Raw genomic sequence first — 18,756 nt, forward strand, 5'->3', positions numbered from 1 at the left:
GCAGTGGAGGGGCAGGTGCATGGGGAGGTGGGGTGGGCAGTGGAGGGACAGGTGCATGGGGAGGTGGGGTGGGCAGTGGAGGGGACAGGATGCATGGGGAGGTAGGACAGGGCTAGATTGTGAGACACCGCCCACAGCATGCTAAGGAGTTGCTACGTGCCCTGTAAGCAGCAGAGTTCTGCAGGAGGTTTTTAAGCAAGGAGGTGGCAAGGTGAACTTTCTTTTTCAGAACTGTAATTCTGGTAGCGATGTAGCAAATTCTGTGGGTCAGCGTCCTGGCCCTCAAACTGAGTAGTTTGAGGTGAGATGAATAAAAGTGCATGTTTGCAGAGGCATGGGCAGGGTAAGGGAGACCAGGGAATGGTGCAGTGCCCTAGGGCTAGCCACACAAAAGCAGGAGCCACCACGGACCCAGGAGAGGACCTGGGCCAGGGAGAGGGAGCACCTGACAGGGGCTGTGCAGGGAGGGAGCCAGGACCAGTGCCCCGACAGCTCCTCCCTCCCGCCGGGACTCCCCACTGGCCGAACCCACCAGAAGCTGAGGACATGGGAGCCACTGTCACTGTTCATACTGCTCATCCTCGGAGCCACTGAGCACAGGGGAGCCCCGTGGACAGTGAGTGGAGGGGAAGCAGGAGGAGGCAGCCCACATGAGGACCAAGAAGGAAGAGGGTGGGGACATGGAGGAAAATGGTCCTGGCCCCGGGGGCTACGGGGCTGTGGCCTCATGACTACCAGAAACCGTCCAGCAGGTGGGACGACTGCCTCAGGCCATAGGTGGGGAAGCTGCAGTCCAGAGAGGGTCCAGGCTGGACCTGCCAGAAGAGGGGCACAGTCCCGACCAACTGGGCAGGAGCACGGCCTCCAGGAGTGGGAGCATGCGGGGAGGTGGAGGGCGCCTGGGAGGTATTTTGGGGGCAGAGTCCCCCAGACTGGGTAAGTGGATGAACGTGGAGCCGGAGCTGGCCGAGGGGCAAGCTGGGCAAAGCTCAGCCCCTCACGGCGGTGTGTAGCCCCATGGCACAGAGTGGGACAAAGGCACTGGCCGTATTTCTTCCCCCACCCTCGTTGGCTCCTCTTCCTTGCCAAATCAAGCCTCTGGCTGTGGGCTCTCTCCGTTCGGAGGGTGCTGTGGCACCTCTGGAAGCTAGGGTCCCCGAGAAAGGTGCCTGGGTGGACTTAGCGGGAGATTTCGGAAGGGGCTGTCTGTGAAGGGTGCCAGGGCAAGGGTGCCACCAGGCTACAGTGGAGTCTGACACCAGGGCAGGAATGGAGGACCAGGTGGGAAGGGGGTCTCCTGACGGGGAGCCCATTGCTGAGAGAGCCACTGGAGGACCCCCTGCCAGGCAGCCGAGGCCTAGCTGTAGGGCCCTGCTATGCTCAGTGGCTGGGAGCACCACTTGGATGGCATGGACACTGTGGAGGGTCAGAGGATGTGCCCACTGGGGGTCATCAGCCCCCTCAGGGCAGGTTGTCTGAAGGGAGACGGGAGGGCACACAGTGTGCAAACTCGCACCCTGTCCCCCCGCCTGAAGTTCCACGCAGCCCCACAAACAGCCCTGCTCGCCCAGGACCCTGTGCGGCCACCTGTGAGGTGTTCTCTTGACCTCCTGTCTCACCCACTCTGACCAGCTCCCGGCTTCTCCAAGGCTGCCTCAACAGGGACCGCACCAGTCAGCGGGCACGCATCCCATCATGCCACATCATCAATGCTGCCACCACGTCACCGTGTCAGCCCGCCTCCCTCAGTAGACCGCGCTTCTAGAGGCCTGGAGCCCTGTCCCGCCGGGGCCTCTGCAGACCAGCGTGGAAACGAACTCAGGACATGCTCCGTAAAGAAAGACACCTGATGGATTCTGCTTCTGCTCTTGCGAGGCCTCAGACCACCCCAGTAATAAAAAGTGCTCCCTGCGTATGACATTGGGCTCTCCTTGATCTTGGGATTCCACTGTTCACCAGAAGAAAAATCATCACATGGGAATTGCTGGGTTCGTTGGTGAAAATACAGGTACAAGATAACAAAAATATTTGATGTTAGAAAAAACAACCACCCTTGGAAGATTCCAGAGTACTTTATAAATGAGGGTCATTATCAAGATTTCTGGCATTTAGATAAGGAAGTGAGTCACTAGGTAATTAGATGAAGGGGTTGCCAAAGACCCAAGGCTGCCTGCGGACTTGGAAGGAGGGCTGAGAATGGAAATCCAAGGTATTTTACAGGTTGGAATGGAGCCCTTAATGCTGCACATAGCTCACTCCACGCTCCGTGGTCCCCACAGACTGCTACATGGATCCCAGCAAATGTAATCCAGATGTCTGGCCCCGGGGCAGAATCCTCACAGGACCAGGTGGACCAGTTGTGAAAATAGCTGGCTGAGCCGGACCATTTCAACAGATGTTCCCAAAAGCGCTTCTGCGTATCAGGGATTTGGGTCACGAGGAGAAAATGGAGGAACTTGGAGAAAGGTCTGCACTCCTTCCAGATATGTGGACATGCCCACGAAGCTCTGTACGTAGCCCAGGACAGGGTGTGTGTGTACATGTGAGTACCCCTCCATATCCCAAGCCTGGCAGATGTGATTCAAAGCCAGCCAGGTTATCCTGTAACACCTGCACAACGTTTTTAAAAAGCAAATGTATGAAAGTGCTCCGTGAGTTTCCTAGAGCTAGCATGGCAAAGTCGAGGCGCAGGCAGGGCCTCGCTCCCTCCGAAATCTGTCGGGGATGTACCTTCCCCGCCTCTTCTAGCTACTGGTGGTGCCAACGACCCTTGTGTCCCTTGGCTTTGCAGACACGGGACTGTGATCTTCCTTCTTAACATGGTGCTCCTCCTGGGTCTCTGGGTCTCTCCTCTTCTAAGGACACCAGTCATACGGGATTAACAGCATTAAGTCTAACCTTGTCTTAACTACCTACATCTGATGACCTTATTTCCAAATACGGTCACACTCTGAGGTTTTAGGGGTTAGGATCTGACCGTAATTTTCGGAGGCTAACCCATAACCACTGTCTAAATCAACAACAGATTCCCTTGCCCTACCTGCCCCCTCCCCCAGGCCTGTTTGGCAGAGGCAAGCACTCCCAACCATCCGTGTTCCTGAACACAGTTCTCATTACTGCATGAGCTCCCATCTCGTGTTGTGGTGGCAGGTGAGGATTTAGCAATTCTGCAGCCCCCCATCATGTCTCGTTAGATCAGTATTTGGGGGTGCAGGACCACGATAGACACTGCTCACTACGGAGCACATCGCCCACTCCGTGCCCCACCTTCGTCTGCATCTTTTAGTTCTGGAAGTGTTGCTTTGTCTTTCACTTGAGAATCTTCTCTGGACCTATTCATGGTATCTCCCACTTGTTCCCGAATCCTCCTCACACTCCTATTAGTAGTCCTGTTCAAATGCTGGAACATTCTCGTAATCTGTCGATTCCAACCTTCTCTTTCCTGCTTCTGTGGGGCTGGTGGTCTCTAGGCCCAACTTCGGATGTTCCTTCATGACTTTCCTCCATTGGGAGAGTTGGGGACGGTGTTGCTCCAGGCTGGGGAGGAGGGCTGGTCCTCAAAGAGCTGGCTCTGAGGGCTCGGTACCCAGAGTGTTACGCTCTGTTCCGGCTGAGAGGGGCAGTTATCAGTGATGGGGTGGCTCCAGCCAGCGAGCACAACCCAGAAAACAGAAGCAAGGGAATAATCACCAAGAAGTAGACAGAAACAGGAGGAACAGGGCTGTGCAGGGAGGGGCTCTGGTGGGGGTGCCGGGGTGCGTGTATGTACACGTGGAAGGAAGCAACTCACTGAGACTCAGGAAGCAGCCGGTCATCTGGCAGCAGGTGGCAGGACTCCCGCTGCTGAATTAGGGTCCAGAAACCAGAAAGATGCCTGTCATGTTGTGGGTAAACGGGATGCTAGGGGAAAGTGGTAAGAGGTTGGCAAGGGCAAGGCGGGACCCGGGCAGCACCAGCAGGGGCATCAAGCTGCTCGCGTCCAAGGCAGGAAGCACAAGGCAGGGGCCTCCAGCCAGGAGCTGGGGACAAAGGACACTTGCAGGTGTGGTGAGTGCCCAGCGCCGGACTCCAAGCCCCTTAGCACAGAGCCAGGGTCTGTTCTCCAGGCTGATCCCGGAGGACACTCCCAGAGTCTGCGGTGGTTGGGGGTCACACGGTCCAAGTGAGGGGCAGATTGTAGCAGAGGACAGGGACCCCGTGGTGCCTGGTCTCCAGAACAGCCTCGGCTACTTTGCATTCCTGGCTTTCGGTCGGCAAGTTTGACAGACCGGGCACTTTGAGGCTTTCAACATGGACATACTGCCCATGCACTAAATAAAGAAAAGCAATAAACAATGACATTCGAATTCCAGCATTTCCTTCAAGTGGAGGTTTTCGTGCTTGGAATGGCCAGAAGCTCGGCTCTGGGCCACAGTGCAACCATGGTGTTCACTCACTCGCCCCTCTCTTCTTTGGCCTTGCAGGATGATGCTGAAGGAGCAATACATTGACCAGGCACGTGTGGCTGTGTTTGGGAAGGTGAGCCTGCACCGAGCTTTGTCGGAGCACCCCGTGCCCCTGTCCGAGGGCACTACCCGGCCCATCACCCAGCCCCGATAGGATTTGTTCAGAATGTCTCTGGTCTGACACTGTGAGAGCAATGACTTGGTTAAAAACGAGAGGGTGGACGCCGAGTGATTCCAGCGAGGGGGGCCCTCATTTGACCAGCTCATGTATCAAAGTTTCTTCCTACATTATGTGGAAGGAAAGAGAGAGAAGCCAGATCCTGTGAGAACACTTTATTAGGTTCCTAATTCCTTTTCTTATGGAAGCCACAGTGCCTGGTGTGGTACCCCAGGAAACAAGGGTAGGCAGGGTCTTGATTCCTGTGTATCTCCACGTGCAGTGGCCATGTTAATTTACCAGGTTTGCCGACATGGAAGGAGGGGAGGAGGCTGTTCCCTCTCCAAAGGCGTCCCCATGTCCATGGGCTGTAGCTCATGTGGTGGAGGCCCAGGGCTGTGGGTCAGGTCCGTGGGGCCACCTACCCCCCCACCCCCATTCTTAGACAGCCTGGATCCATGGTCTCTTGATCTCAAGGGAGTGAGGCACAGATGGATGGACACAGATCCGTCTCCCTCCCGAGAGAATGATCAGAGCACAGGCCGTCCAGAGGCACCTCTCAGGGACCTCACGGCAGGTGGAGGCTTGAACAGGTAATCTTAAGACTATCTCTTATGTCATCGCCTCTGGAACCTCCACGTGCAGTGTTCTCGGAGGGCAGTGTACATTTGAGACGTAGTGATCCCAGAAAGCCTCCTGGGGCCCTCCCACAGTCCCCTTGGCACCTCCCGAGTTGAGGCGGTGGAGGGGAGGGCTTCTTTCCGAGGCTGAGGGACAGACCAGAGAGTGGGCGCAGAATCCTAGAGGCTCCAGTCCATGGTGGTAGAAACCCACTCGCTGCCCGTGAGGGGCTCAGAGCCAATGTGATCATTCGTAAGTGTAACTTTGGGTGTCAGTGTTTATCACCCATCTGTACCCACATGGGAAGGGTGGACTGCCGGGCCAAGGCAGGGACCCTTGGCCTGGGCCCGTCTCTGGTCAGGGCTCACTCCCCCTCAAACACACACGTAGCCTTTTCAGACCGGCTGCTTTCACCAAGTAATATGCATTCAGGGTTCTTTTCACGGCTCGAGAGCTCATTACTGCTCAGCACTGAATAATATGCCAAGGACACCGCTTACATGTACACTCACCTGCTTCCAAGTTTGGACATTTACAAATACAGCTCATATGATCCTCCAAGTACAGGTTTTTGTGTGCATATAAGTTTTCAACTCCTTTGAGTAAATACCCAGGAGGGTGATTGCTGGATCATATGGTAAAGAGTATGTTTCATTTTGTAGGAAATCGCCACACCGTCTTCTAAAGTGGCTGCCCCATTTGGCATCCCCACCAGCAGTGAGTGACGGGTCCTGTTGCTCCCCATCCTCACCGCCATTTGGTGTTGTCAGTCCACGCTTTTTTGGAAACAAGTGGCGGATGACGTGTGAGGACTTACCGATTCCATTGACAATGACAGTTATCAACTAGAAACCAAAATGACGCCTTTATTGTCATTAAGACAAGCTATCCATGTTCTATGGAAGGAACGGTATTAAATGATCATGTAACTAACATGTAGGTCCTAAACAGTTCATTCCACAGTGAGGTTGGCATGGCCTGGGCTGCACACACAGTCTCCGTCAGGTGTATGGCTTTCCACACTCGACCCTCCCACCCCAGCACACACACAACATCTTTAACAGCCCCCAAGCCCCCAGGAGAACATACCTGGTTCCCTTGAGGCTTCGCTCCTGCCCCTTCCCATGTTTGCTCATCGCAGTTTCCCATCTGTGTCCTGTCCCCTTCGGTGCTTTTGGGAGACCGAGCACATCGGAGCCAAGCAGCTTCGAAGGTGCCCGTGGTAGGTAATGTGTCACGTGTAGTCTCTCTGGAAGGCCCTGGTTGAAGTAGGGGTCTTGCGTGTCAGCCCCAAGGTAAGGGCACTATAGGACTTGAAGGAACTGCCCATGTCCAGCGCCCACATGGACGCCTGTCTCCGCAGGCCCTGAGCCAGGCTTCCTGGCCAACCGGTACCTGAGCCCTCTGATACAGGTTCCTTGGTGGCCCTCCCTCGAGACCACCTTGAGCGGCTTGGCTTGGCTGGAGACGGGAAGGCAGCAAACGCGCTGCAGGGAAAGGCTGACTTGGAAGGGGCTTGATGACACCCCGACATGCACCCAGCACATCCTAGCCCACGGCCACGGCTGCCCTCACGCATCCTCTGCACATCGCCCGACACTAGGCCCCAAGAGAGGAGGCGTGCGTCCCATGTAGCTAGTTGGGACGGTGATTTGCCTTTCATCTTGTTTACTTTTTAACAGAAACTTTGTGAAGATGGTTGCGGAGTCACTGATCTTACCTCTGAGGCTGTTTTCCTGAGGGCATCACTGACACTCCGCCTACTCACCCCCTTTCTCTCTCTCCCAGGATTATGGCGGGTACCTGAGCACTTACATCCTCCCGGCAAAGGGGGAGAATCAGGCTCAGGTCTTCACCTGTGGCTCTGCTCTCTCTCCAATCACGGACTTCAAGCTCTACGGTAACGGTCTTGACGCCGCAGACCCGGCCCTGTGCCTCCCTTCTCACCACGCTCCCGCCTGCCACCCCCGCTCCGCACACCCCCCGTGGAGGGGAAGCCACAGGGGCCGTGCAGCTAACGAGGAACCTGGAGAGAAGCCTCGGGGCCCCCTGCCGTAGCGGCCACGGAGGAGCCTCGCGTGCATGCGGACAGGAAGGGGCCGGCTGCGGTCCCGCTGGGGCCGCGTTTCCCCTGCCCCCAGAATCTGGGCAGGGGCGCTGCCCGGGCTCTGGATCCGGGGCCTGGGGGTGTTCGGGCAGGGATTCCGTGATGAGGGCTTAGGGGCTGAAGGGGCTGCTGCTTGGTGGTGTTCAGGTGCAGACCTGGCAGCTGAGCTCTGCTCTGCCTCCACCCGCCCTCCTCCTGGTGGGGCAGGGAGCACCTGGCCAGCACCTTGCCCGTCTAACAGGCAGGACTCGGGCCTGGGACGGGGCATCAGGATGGCTGGCCGTGGGGACCAGTCGGGGGGCAGGCCTCCCAGGTGTGGGAACCGGACCTTTGTCAGGCACCGCCCTGGCTCTTTGGTCACAGTTTTGGGATTCCAAGCTCCCTACATTGTCCCGGTCAGCTGGCCCCTTTTCTCTCAGTGTGAATGGTTTTGTGACATTCGTACTTTTTTTTTTTTAAATGTGTGGCGAGGTATTCCTTGTGGACTTTGAGAACTCGCTTTTGGGCCGAGGCTGGGAGGCCCTGGGAGGCCAGGCTATTAACCCCAGCTACGCTGCACAAAGCAGCACTGCCTAATGGGATCAGAAATGGAGAGGGCTTCTTGTCCATGGTCGGCCAAGCCTACGAGTACCCGGCCGCACCCGCCCCGCTGCCCCAGCTCAGCAGCCCGGGCCTCACAGGGTCCAGCAGCCCTCAGCCCCTGGCTCCTGCAGCCAGAGCGCTCACAAAAGATGCACTGAGGCTTCCGAAGTGCTCTAATGCAAACTTCACCTCACAGTCCTATAAGAACGCTCCTCATTCAACATTTTAATGACTTAAGATTAATTTTCCTATGGGAAGACATGTAGCGTATTTCATCTTTTTTAAATTCAGTGAGACTCCTTTAATTTTTTTAATCATGCTATTTCAAATTTGCCTGATTTGAATGCACGTAAATGTACCATCCTACACCTTGGCTGGTCACAGTGCCCCAGACAGGGAAATCCTCCACTGTCTCTTCCCCTTAATTAAGGAAGGCCCTGCAACTTGCAGAAGCCTTTGGAGCTCCTCCCATCCTGACTTTCCTGACAGGGTAGACACCAGCTCCTCACCCAGAACCTGGACCCGGAGCCAGGGTTTTGGCTGGAACGGGACATGCCTAGCCTTTAAAAAAGAAAAAAAAAAAAAAAAGCAAAGCCTGATGAAAATCTGCTCTTTGGGATTTGTTGCCCTTCCTATATGTTGGAACGAAGTTGGGGGTGGGGGCTGTCATCCTGTTTACTGAGGATTCAGATGCACTGTTTCATTTGATTAAGGTTCGCTATATTGCTTAAAACCCAGCCACCTGCTCTAGCATATTTGAATGTCACTACGGTGCTGATTACCTGGGCAAAGACCTGCAGGTTGAGGGGTGTTTTAGAAACAAACGTTTGCCCTGCAGATGAGTGCACAGCCCCACCCCCAGCCCCATACCAAGGGCGCCCCCCACGTCTGGGGGCTCTGCACCCACTCGCCTCAGGTAACCCTGCCTTCCTCTGCTTGTGTCCAGCGTCTGCGTTTTCCGAGAGGTACTTGGGCCTCCACGGACTTGACAACAGAGCATATGAGGTAGGTGTGGGCACCCCCGCCTCCTGGCGGAATGGGGAATTGGGTGAGATGGGTCCCGCCCCTCTGGCCTTGGCCCAACTCTGGGACCCACACTCCCTCCCTGGGCCCACTGTGCTCTCCGCCTCCCCCACCAAACTCACTCTGAGAAGACCCTCCTCCAGGCTGTGAACCGAGGGGACCAGGGCCTCTCCTGGGCCCGTCCGGTTTCCCTCTCTGGCACCCTAGGGGCGTGGAGGGGAGTTAGGGAAGTCCTTGGATGGATGGAGGGTCTGTCCATCCACAGTCGTTGGGCACTGATGACTGCCGGTCCCCTTCCCCAAGGCTGGTTCCACTTTGGGAAAATAAGCCATTGATTGGGTGACAGAAAGTCCTCTGATGTCACCTGCTCCGTCATAGCCACTGAACTGACTCGGTGTGGGTGTCACATGGGGTGTTTCTTGGCCGGCCACAGAACGAGGCCACACTTCTGCTGCGGGGGGCGGGGGGCTGGCTTCGGAGCCAGAATCCATGCTCGGACCGCGGGACCGTGGGGCCAGGTGTCCTCTCCCAGTGGCACCGGCTGGAATGAGAGCCCCCTAAGGCCACCGGCCGCGGGTGAAAGAGCTCCTGTGCTCCCTTCTCTTCCACCCCTTCCTCCTCCTCGGGGACACCCCGGCAGGGCAGCTGAGATCTTCCTCCTCCTCGGGGGCACCCCTGCAGGGCAGCAGAGATGCGCTGTGTGTTTCCCTCACACGGAAAGCCCACCACCACCCCATCCTCCCGAGACTGGCCCCAGGACCCCCACTACCTTCTCAGTCAGGGGTCCAGTACGAACCCCTCGCTAGCGGCTAGAGGCCCACCAACTCTGTCCCCTTGCCCCCGCATGTGCAGATGACCAAGGTGGCACACCGCGTGTCGGCGCTGGAAGAACAGCAGTTTCTGATCATTCACGCAACCGCGGACGGTAAGGACCAAGGATGTCACTTCGCAGCATTGCCCTGATGGTGTTAGGGGTTTAACCGGTCCTTTCCTCTTTTTTTTTTAACAGAAAAAATCCATTTCCAGCACACGGCAGAACTCATTACACAACTAATTAAGGGGAAGGCTAATTACAGTTTACAGGTACAGTATTTGCACGTCTCTGCTCCACACTTGGAGAGAGACATCCTTTCCGTGGAAAAAGAACTGATTGGTATTCAGTTCATCCCATTTCTGCAGACGCACCTGTGTTACGGTTGTCAGAGACGGGCAGGGGCGCATCGGGCCAGACGAATTGGCACATGCTTATTTTCTCTAGTAATTGATGATGATCGCACGGTTCTGCACTCGAGCTGTGCGCAAACCCCTTCAGGTCTCCACCGCCCCCCGCCTCCGGGCGGTGAGCAAGGCCAAGACAGGCACCGCTCCTCCGCAGTGAGGCTGGTGGCGTCCCTGCGGGTGAGGATGGGGCCGTTGTCCCAGTGTTGATGAGAGCAGCATTCTGGGGGCTTTGGGGGGCTTTACATGTGCAGGTCCTGAGCCTTCTCCACTAGCCTCCCTCTGGACAGCACCCCACATTCACTAAATTCTGGCAGAACGTTCCAGAATCATCTGTGGCTGAGCATCAGTTAGAGGACTACCCTTCCCACGAAACAAACTCACAGCCTTGTTTTCACTGGCATCAAGTACTAAGCCAGCAGCTCAAGTCTGGGCTCCTTCCAGCAATGCACAGTTTCGCTTCTAGAAACATCTTCCGTTTCCTTCCTGACCATGGGTTCCTTTGGCAAAACACGCATGACCCCGGTGGTCTTTCAGGTCTAGACATAAATGGGAGATTTCCTCCACTAGGAACCTGTCCCTCAGCGCTAGCCCTGGCACGGACTGCTGCCTGCCTTCTGTCCTGAGCTCCTGGCCTTGCCGCGTCGCCATCTTGGAGGGTCACACGTGGGCTGGGCCAGTCGGGGGGAGCTTCCTGCAGGGAGGGGATTTGGCCTGAGTGTTGATGAATGGGGAAGGAAGAACTTGGTTAATGTTACCTTCGAGCTTGCTTCTGAAAGTTCAGATCGTAGTAAAGCTGATAGCTGCCGTGGTTAAATACATTCTAGACACATAATGCAGCCGTGGCAGGTTAAAAGGTAAATCTCCACGTGCTAATGTGGATCACTCCCCCAGGTGTAGACCAAGCTAAACCAGCAAGATTTTGAGCAAGATGCACTGTAGACCATACTCGAGACAGTAAAGGGACCCCAGCCCAGTGCCATGCCTCCAGGCACAGCAAATGTCTGCACAGATACTCAGTGAATTTGTGACAGTGATCAACTCCAGGGAAGGGCATAGGGACTGGGGACCTAGAGAGGGAGAGGCGTGCATCCTACCTCGTGTCCTTTCGGACTATAGACATTTTAATGTCTATATAACAGCTCCATTCCGTCATTAATAAATACTCTAAAGGTGAACACCATCCTCCAAAGACAGAGGGGAAGACAGGATTCCAGATGCTGGGGGCAGCCTGGCATCATGGAAACAACGTGGGCTTCCAGGTCCTTTAGACTTGGCTTTGAGTGCCTGCCCAAACAGGTACTGTTGTGTGAAAGTGGTGCAGCACGCCTAGGGGACGGGGGCCGTCACTACACTCAGTCCCTGTGTCGTGGTCTGACTCTAACCACTTCGCAGGGAGTCTATCACTGAATCCTCACAGAGCTTTATGAGCTGGGTTCTATCACGATGCTCGTGTCCGCTAGGCACAACTGGAAACTGAGGCTCGGTGAAGTTACCTGCCCGCGTCCCGGGGTGAGGCAAACGCCGGCCAGGGTTGTGGGGACAGCGCAGAATTCTTCCCATGTCTTTGGGTCCTGGTCCCGGGAGACCTGGGCCGGAGCCTCTGTACAGAGTCTGTTGAACAGAACGTGATCTCGTCTAGCCAGCCGACGCCCCGCGAGCCCACCGTGCCCGGCAGAGCCTCCCAGCAAAGGCGGGGCTGGCGCCTGCCCTGGAGCGGCTTAGGAAATCCGTTTGCAGGCGGAAATGGAGCCGTGGGTGCGTGGTGTCCCGGCTGTGCCGGGTTCGAGTCCCACGAGGGTCCCCAGGCCCCCGGGGCCGCTGCTGGCAGTAACGTCTCCCTGCCCTCCCCGCAGATCTACCCGGACGAAGGCCATTACTTTCACAGCGCCTCCCTCCACCAGCACCTGTTCCGCTCCATCATCAGCTTCTTCGTGGAATGCTTCCGCACTCAGGACAGGCTGCCCACGGCCACAGCGAGAGAGGAGGAGGAGGAGGACTGAGCCCGAGGCAGCCCCAGCGCCCCGGCGGGGCGGGGGGCGGGGCGCGGGGCGGGGGGGCCCTCCTGGAACTGCGAGCAGCCGGGACCCTCCTCCCTCCCCCGCGGGGGCGGGGCCGGGGGCGAGAAGCGTGACTCCCCACAGCATGTGTGTCTTGCGTCGCGAAGGCGGGGTCGCTCCGGGAGCCGGCTCCTTCCCAGGCCGAGGCGCGCCCCCGCTCACCCGGGCTCCCGGGCACCTGGAGCCGCCCGGCCTCGCCTCCCCCCGGCCCCTCCGCGAGGAACGGAGCAGAGGCTGCGGTGAGGAGCCCGGCCCCGCGCCCCCGCCACGCGCGGCAGCGCTCAGGCGCCCTCGCCGTCCGTCCGTCCGTCCGTCCGCCCGCCCGCCCGCCCGCCCGCCGTGACCGCGCCGTGGAGACCACTAGAGCACAATTGTTTTAACAGGGCTCGTCCGTAGATTGGCTTGCTCCTCTCCGTAACTAGGAGATTCGGCATTTTAGGGCTGTACAGAGTATCACTGTAGCTGACGCTAATGGTTAACCTTATGGAATTAATTCGTATTTTTCTATGGTTTTTACCTGACACTGTCTCCGGTCATGGGGTGGTTTTGCTGTGCTTGCTTGCTTTCTTGCTTTCCCTCTCCTTTCTTTCTTTCTTTCTTTTTTCTTTTTTCTTTTTTTTTTTTTTTTGGCTTTGTTTCGCTTTGTGTTCGGTCAATGTGTAGGCTTTGCACTCGTTTGATAAAGAAACAGATCAGAAGTAACTAACTGCTCTCCCCTCAAGACTGTCGTGAGACTTCGTGGAGAAATTTCAAAAAAACTGGGGGGGAGAAGACATCCAACACCATTCACTAAAAAAAAAGTCATCAGTAAAACTTCTTTCCCCCAAAGCTGCATTAGGATTTGGCTTAGATTCACACGATCTCCGTATGTCTTGAAGCGCATCCTTTTCCCCCTTGATAAGTTGTTGAGGCTTCTCAGATGGCATTTGGTTAAAAAAAAAAACAAGAGAAGACAAAGGGTTGACTCCGCCCCCGAGTCTGTCCGTGTGCAGGGGACAGGCGTCCTGCGGGGACGCGTGGGTGTGTGCGGCCGCCTCCCGCCCTGGGGACGGCTCAGTGCCCTCAGCACCGCGTGCAGGCAGCCTGTCAACGTGAAGGAGGTCCCCTGACCGGATGTACAGCCGGCGCCCCAGTGTATATTCCGTTTTGTTGTGCATAGGGACCGGATCGGCGCTGCCCCCCATCGGCTCTCACCGTGTCGCCTGCATGCCGACACTCGACACTCGGTGGCTGACCTGCACTCCCCACAGGTGCGAGGTAGAAACCCATCCGTCACTGCTGTTTCCTTTGGAGCTTGTCGACAACCTGAATGTCAGGACTGACGTCTCCAGCTTCCGGTCCTGCCGGGGGGTCCTCGACGTCCCGTCAGCAGAGAAAATTTGTCCATGTAGCTTTTTGGCATTTGGGGGTTTGGGTTGCATCCACGTGAGTTCTGGATGTCAGTTGCGCTTGGCGCAGTTGGAAGGCCTCCATCACGGATTTGTTCAGGCGAGACGTCACTGCGTGTGAAAAGGACCAGCACGTGAGCGGCAGGACCCACTCTGAATGCCACGTGACCGTGTTTTCGCTTTGTCCGTGGGCTTGACCCACTGCAAAGCCAGCGAGGCCTGACAGGGGAAGCCAGCTTTGGCGGCGAGATCTGGCAGGGGGAACGTGAGAATGTGGCATGGTAGCGTTTGTTCATCCATGGAATAAAACATTATTTTACCACTCGGATAGCTCTTTTCTTGCTTATCCTCCACCACCCCTCCTTAGAAAGTGTGCAAAGCCTGACGTCTTTTAAAGTGCTTCCTGAGCCCTACCCAAGACAGACGCACATCCCCAAGAGCCTCCTGGTGTGTAGCAAGTAAGAACCAGATCCGCGGCGGCAGGGTATTGATAGCAAGAAGGATAGGACCGATCAAAGAGATCCAAGTCCCAAGTCAACCAGAGAAAATGAATTTGAGTTGTGTCTTTCGGGTTTTAGGCTGAAGACAGAGATATTCCCTAACACCAAGAACAAAATTGGCTCTCAGTTGAGACTGTAACATGGCCCGCTAGAAAACTCTAGAAAAACCTCCATGTGTTGGGGATTCCTCTTTGGCATCTCCTAGGACATGGGCTCCCACATTCTCAGAGGTGTGCATGTGGGGGGCTCTCTCCCCACTGGCCTGAAAACACACCCCTCCCTCTCCTGCCTGACCTAGCAGTCCCAGAATGATTTTGTGATGGGCTGATTGCCTTCTGGAAGCCCCTGTTGAAACCCCAGTGTCAGAGAGAGAGACTAGAGGGGCATTTCAGAGACTCCCTTGGCCCCCCCTCCATTAGCACACCGTGTGAGCTCTTAAGATAATCACAGGAGAGCCCGGGAAGCCTGGTGAGAGACTGGATATGCAGACAGCAATGTCGAGATCATATATAAACGCAGAATTCCGACCCACAACACGCAGCCATCAGCCCCAAACGGCCAGATTTGATCGATAGGGGCCAGGTGCGCCCGCCTCCAGCTGAGAGCCAACGGGAAAGCCAGATCCACTCCCCCAGCCAGTCCTGTAGGATCCCGCTTCCAGTTAGCCGTCCCGGCATCCCCGTGCCCACGGCCCCCGGCGGGGTGCCCCGACCCCCTTTTTCCACTGTGAGGCTGTCCCACCCCATGCGTGCCTCTGCGTCCCCACCGAGCACGCACGACGGCCGCAGAGCCTGCGCTCCAGCCGGCTCTGAGCCAGCAGCCTCTGCTTCTCTCCCTTGGGTGGTGTCTGCTCAGGCTTCCAGAACAATATACAACAGGCTGGCGGCTTAATCAACAGGAATGTATTTCTCCCAGTTCTGGAGGCTGGGAGTCCAAGATGGAGGTGCTGGCCGATCGGTTCCTGGTGAGAGCTCTCCTCCTGGTTCCTAGACCTCATGGGCAGAGAGAGAAGGGGACGGGGCGGGGAGGGCACTCTCTCTTCTTCTAAGGGCACTAACTGCTTCATGGGGGTCCCACCTTCATGACCTCATCTGAACCTAATTACCTCCCCACCGCCCCACCTCCTAACACCACCACACCGGGGGTAAGATTTCAACATACGAATTTGGGGAGGACGTGGTCAGTTCCTGGCAGGGGGTCTGTGTTTATTTTCCTCCTGCCAGAGAGTAGGTGTTAGAGAGGAGTTGTCCAGGGGCGGGTGGGGGCCCTGGGGTCAAGAGGGGAGAGGGACGGGGAAGAGGGAGGACAGAGGGAGGAGGTGGGAGGATTGAGGCAGGGGTCCCCACCCCAGGGGGACTGCCTCCAAGTAGGGCTTCCCAGAGGGTCTGGATGGGCTCTTCTGCAAACCACAAGCTGCAAAACTGCCATTCACCATCAGCCTCTCATCAGATAGGGGATCTAAAGCCCAGGGGGTCATGGGTGCTGCCCCCAAACCCAGGGGAAGTCAGCAGCAGCGCCCTGGGCCTCTTGCCCTCACTGGGTTTTCTCGGGGTATCAGCCCCGTAGGCCAGGCCTCCAGGCCTCGCAGGTGCCTCTGGGGCTCTCTGCCTCCCAGCTTAGGGGTCCCAAGCCTCTGGCCAACATGGAGCCAGACTTGGTGGAAGTGGGTGTCGATGTCCAGGTTCTGGGCCAACAACGAATCCAGAGATGGGTCCAGCTCCTGCTCAGTTCTGCCAGGCAGGGGGCCTGAGTCCCGCACGCTCTCTAGCACTGAGGATGATTGAAGGCACCTGCTTGCAAATCTGTCACCTGGTACAAATCCCTTTTTTTGGCACTTTCCTTCCCTAAAGCAAAAACCAAAACCGGACAAACTCCAACAGCCGTCACCACTGTCTCCAAGCACCGAGCTGGGGACGGAGCGCTCTGCAAGTTTGGGGTGAGTCAGGAAGCACCGTTCATCTCTCTGGCCGCTTCCTTCTTGGCCCGCAGGTCACCCCCTCCGTGCTTAACGCCAGCAAGGTCGGTCTTCCGAGGGCTCAGCAGTGTGGCATGGGGCGGGCGGGAGGCGGGGAAGCTGAGCCTTCTGCACCACTGCCCCATCCAACCCCGTCCTTGCGCCCCTGCCAAGCCTCTCGACATCTCTGGGTCCCATTTTTCACAGTAAAATAGAATAACAGCAACGGTCTTTGTGGCTGCACCAGGCAGCAGTGAAAATTCAGCAAAATGTACATGACGCACAAGGGGCCATGGAAAAGCGCAGGGAGCAGGAGAAATTCCAGAGATGCTGCCTTGAATCAAGAAAGGCCAAGGCTCTGGGCCGCACCTGCTGCCTGTCCTCCCCACCCGAGCCCTCCAAGGGTCCCGGGGATTCCCACGTGCAGACACAGGACACACAGGGGGACACACAGGAGCCTGAGCCCCGAGGTCTCACCGGTCCCACTCCCCTCCAGCTCTCTGGGCTGGGCCGACGCCCCTGCAGGGCTCCCGTTCCTGGCTTCCAGACAGGACAGGATGTTTGTAGGCATCTGGACCCAGGGCCCAGGTCCCCCCGGATTCCAGGTCAGGTGGGGCAGGGCCGGCTCATGGGGAATTCTGGAAGGCCATACTCTGGCTGACCAGGCCAGAGCCTTCACGTAGCACTTTAGCCCCATGACAAAGCAGCTGTTTCTAAAAGACCTGCGTCCATGGCCTGTCTTGTAGCCAATAATGAAAAACGTTTCTAACACTCAGGGTGGCCTGCATGACCTCGGGTCCTCACTCCAGTCACCTGAGGCCAAGGTGATGCTGGAGCAGCCAGATGGTCTCCTGACCCAGGACGTGCCTGTAACGTGACTTCTGTCATTGGTGGTGCAGATCCCCTCTGTTGAACTTGTTTCTTTCGGTGATCTGATTCTTCCCCAACAAAGCACGGGGCTGCTTTATTTGGAGGAGAGTAGATGGAGGAAGACAGCATCCGTCCTCTGCGCTGGTTGGTTCAGATCTCTGTAAGTGAAGTCCCACGTGGACAGCTGGGCCCGGCCAAGGGCCAGTGGGAATTGGGGTGCCTCTCCAGGGGCCCTCCATCTGGCTAGCTCAGGGCCTGGATGCCGGAGACACACATGAGGGGTGAGTCACTGCTGGTGATGTGGGAACATAGGGTTAAATCAACCTGCACTCACTTGATTTACTCCTCCCCAACCTCCCCAGACACCCTCCTGCCCCCAGCACAGCCACCTCCCAAATCTCCCAGAGATGGGCCAGTTTCGGTGACACAGCCAGGGCTCTGCCCAGAGGCTCAGAGGGTGAGCTTCTGGTGGTGAGGAGGCCGGTCAGCGCCCACCCCAGGGTCTTCACAGTATTCCGGGGAGGACAGCGTGCTGGCCATAGTGAAGGGGTATTTCTCACGGGGTTCCCTGAAAGAACACACAGTAAATGTCTCCTAACGGGCTTTTCCATCTGTGAAGTCACTTTCTTCATCAACACCTGAAGAAGTCCTGGTTTGTCACAAGAAAGCCATCTTTAACCCCAACAACGGGGTTTAACAAGATATCCTGCCGCTCATGGGAAGTAAAATCCCCAGTAGGATTCTCGGAGGGCGGCAGGCTCCTGGCGGCACACCATCACGGGCCACCATCACGGGCCCATGCGCCCCAGGAGGTCGTGGCCACACTCACCCGCAGGCCCTCTGCCACCTCCCAGGACCCCTGGACAGGCGCAGTTCTGACGTCAGCGAGCAGGATTGCTGCTTGGGCCGGGCGCGCTGGGCGCGGCTTCACGCGGGTGCTGGGGCGGCCGCTGGGCCTGGACCCGAGGGCCCGGCACCCGCTTCCCAGAAAGGACAGCTCCAATGAGGAGAGGACCGGGAGGTGGGGCCGGTGGGCAGAACGCAAGCGGGGAGTCCCATGAGCCGTCTACTCTCCAGGTCTCTGCTGCCCTCCATCCCGGGGCAAGTGTCCTAACCTCTCAGAGCCTAACGCCTCTCCTTGGTGGAACATAGTCACTCAAAGGGACAACGATGTGAGCAACGGGCGGAAATTCCTCAAGTCATGCTTAGCCCGCAGTAACCAGTCCATAAAGTGGAACTAATGTTGTTCAGAACGTCTAGGATTTGTTTTTTTAAATCTTTAACCAAAAGAGCTGAAAAAGGCCTGACAATTTGCATTTCAACAGTTTCTTAAACTACATCCTGAAAAGTCTTTGGGAAACAGGTGTCCAGGCGCTGGAAGTGGGGCCTCTCTTCCCAGTCAGAAGTTCCGGAAACAGCTCGGTGGCCCTGGACAGGCCACATGAACTCTGGGGCTCCAGTCAATGGGCCGTGTGCTGGCCGACCGAGGGTCCCTAAGCGGCTCCGATCACGTGAAACGCGCCCTCCGTCAACGTGTGCAAGCCCCTCATCGCGCTAGTCCTGCTTCCCGCCAGGCGGGCAGGCGCTGGGCCCGTCCGGCCCACACGCTTGAGAAGGCCCTGGGAAGCCTGACCCCCGGCAGGTGCCCCCAGGGGCAGGACCAGGGCCTCCCTCCCCGCCGCGGAGGACAGAGCTCTCCCGCCAGCCCCGCCCCCAGCCAGCCCCGCCCCCACCTCGTGCACCCACAGCGAGCCCCCCCCCGCCCCGCCCCGCAGCCCAGCCCGCCCGCCCCCACCCCCAGGTGCCCGGCAAGGCCCCGCCCCGCAGCCCA

General features: G+C 57.3%; 1 protein-coding gene across 1 annotated transcript in view; it reads left to right on the plus strand.

The window, feature by feature from the left end:
* The window catches only part of DPP6 (dipeptidyl peptidase like 6), a 681,409-nt gene extending 669,218 nt beyond the window's left edge, over nucleotides 1-12,191 (plus strand). The window contains exons 21-26 of the mRNA XM_035029860.1: nucleotides 4,464-4,518; nucleotides 7,012-7,123; nucleotides 8,859-8,917; nucleotides 9,788-9,860; nucleotides 9,945-10,018; nucleotides 12,010-12,191. Coding sequence (XP_034885751.1) covers nucleotides 4,464-4,518; nucleotides 7,012-7,123; nucleotides 8,859-8,917; nucleotides 9,788-9,860; nucleotides 9,945-10,018; nucleotides 12,010-12,156 — 520 coding nt within the window. The 3' untranslated portion in view covers nucleotides 12,157-12,191. The remainder of the gene's footprint in view (nucleotides 1-4,463; nucleotides 4,519-7,011; nucleotides 7,124-8,858; nucleotides 8,918-9,787; nucleotides 9,861-9,944; nucleotides 10,019-12,009) is intronic.
* Nucleotides 12,192-18,756: the final 6,565 nt, after the last annotated feature.

This window comes from Mirounga leonina, unplaced genomic scaffold (assembly GCF_011800145.1).
Source record: "Mirounga leonina isolate KUSES-001 unplaced genomic scaffold, KU_Mleo_1.0 Mir_321, whole genome shotgun sequence".
Classification (NCBI taxonomy): domain Eukaryota; kingdom Metazoa; phylum Chordata; class Mammalia; order Carnivora; family Phocidae; genus Mirounga; species Mirounga leonina.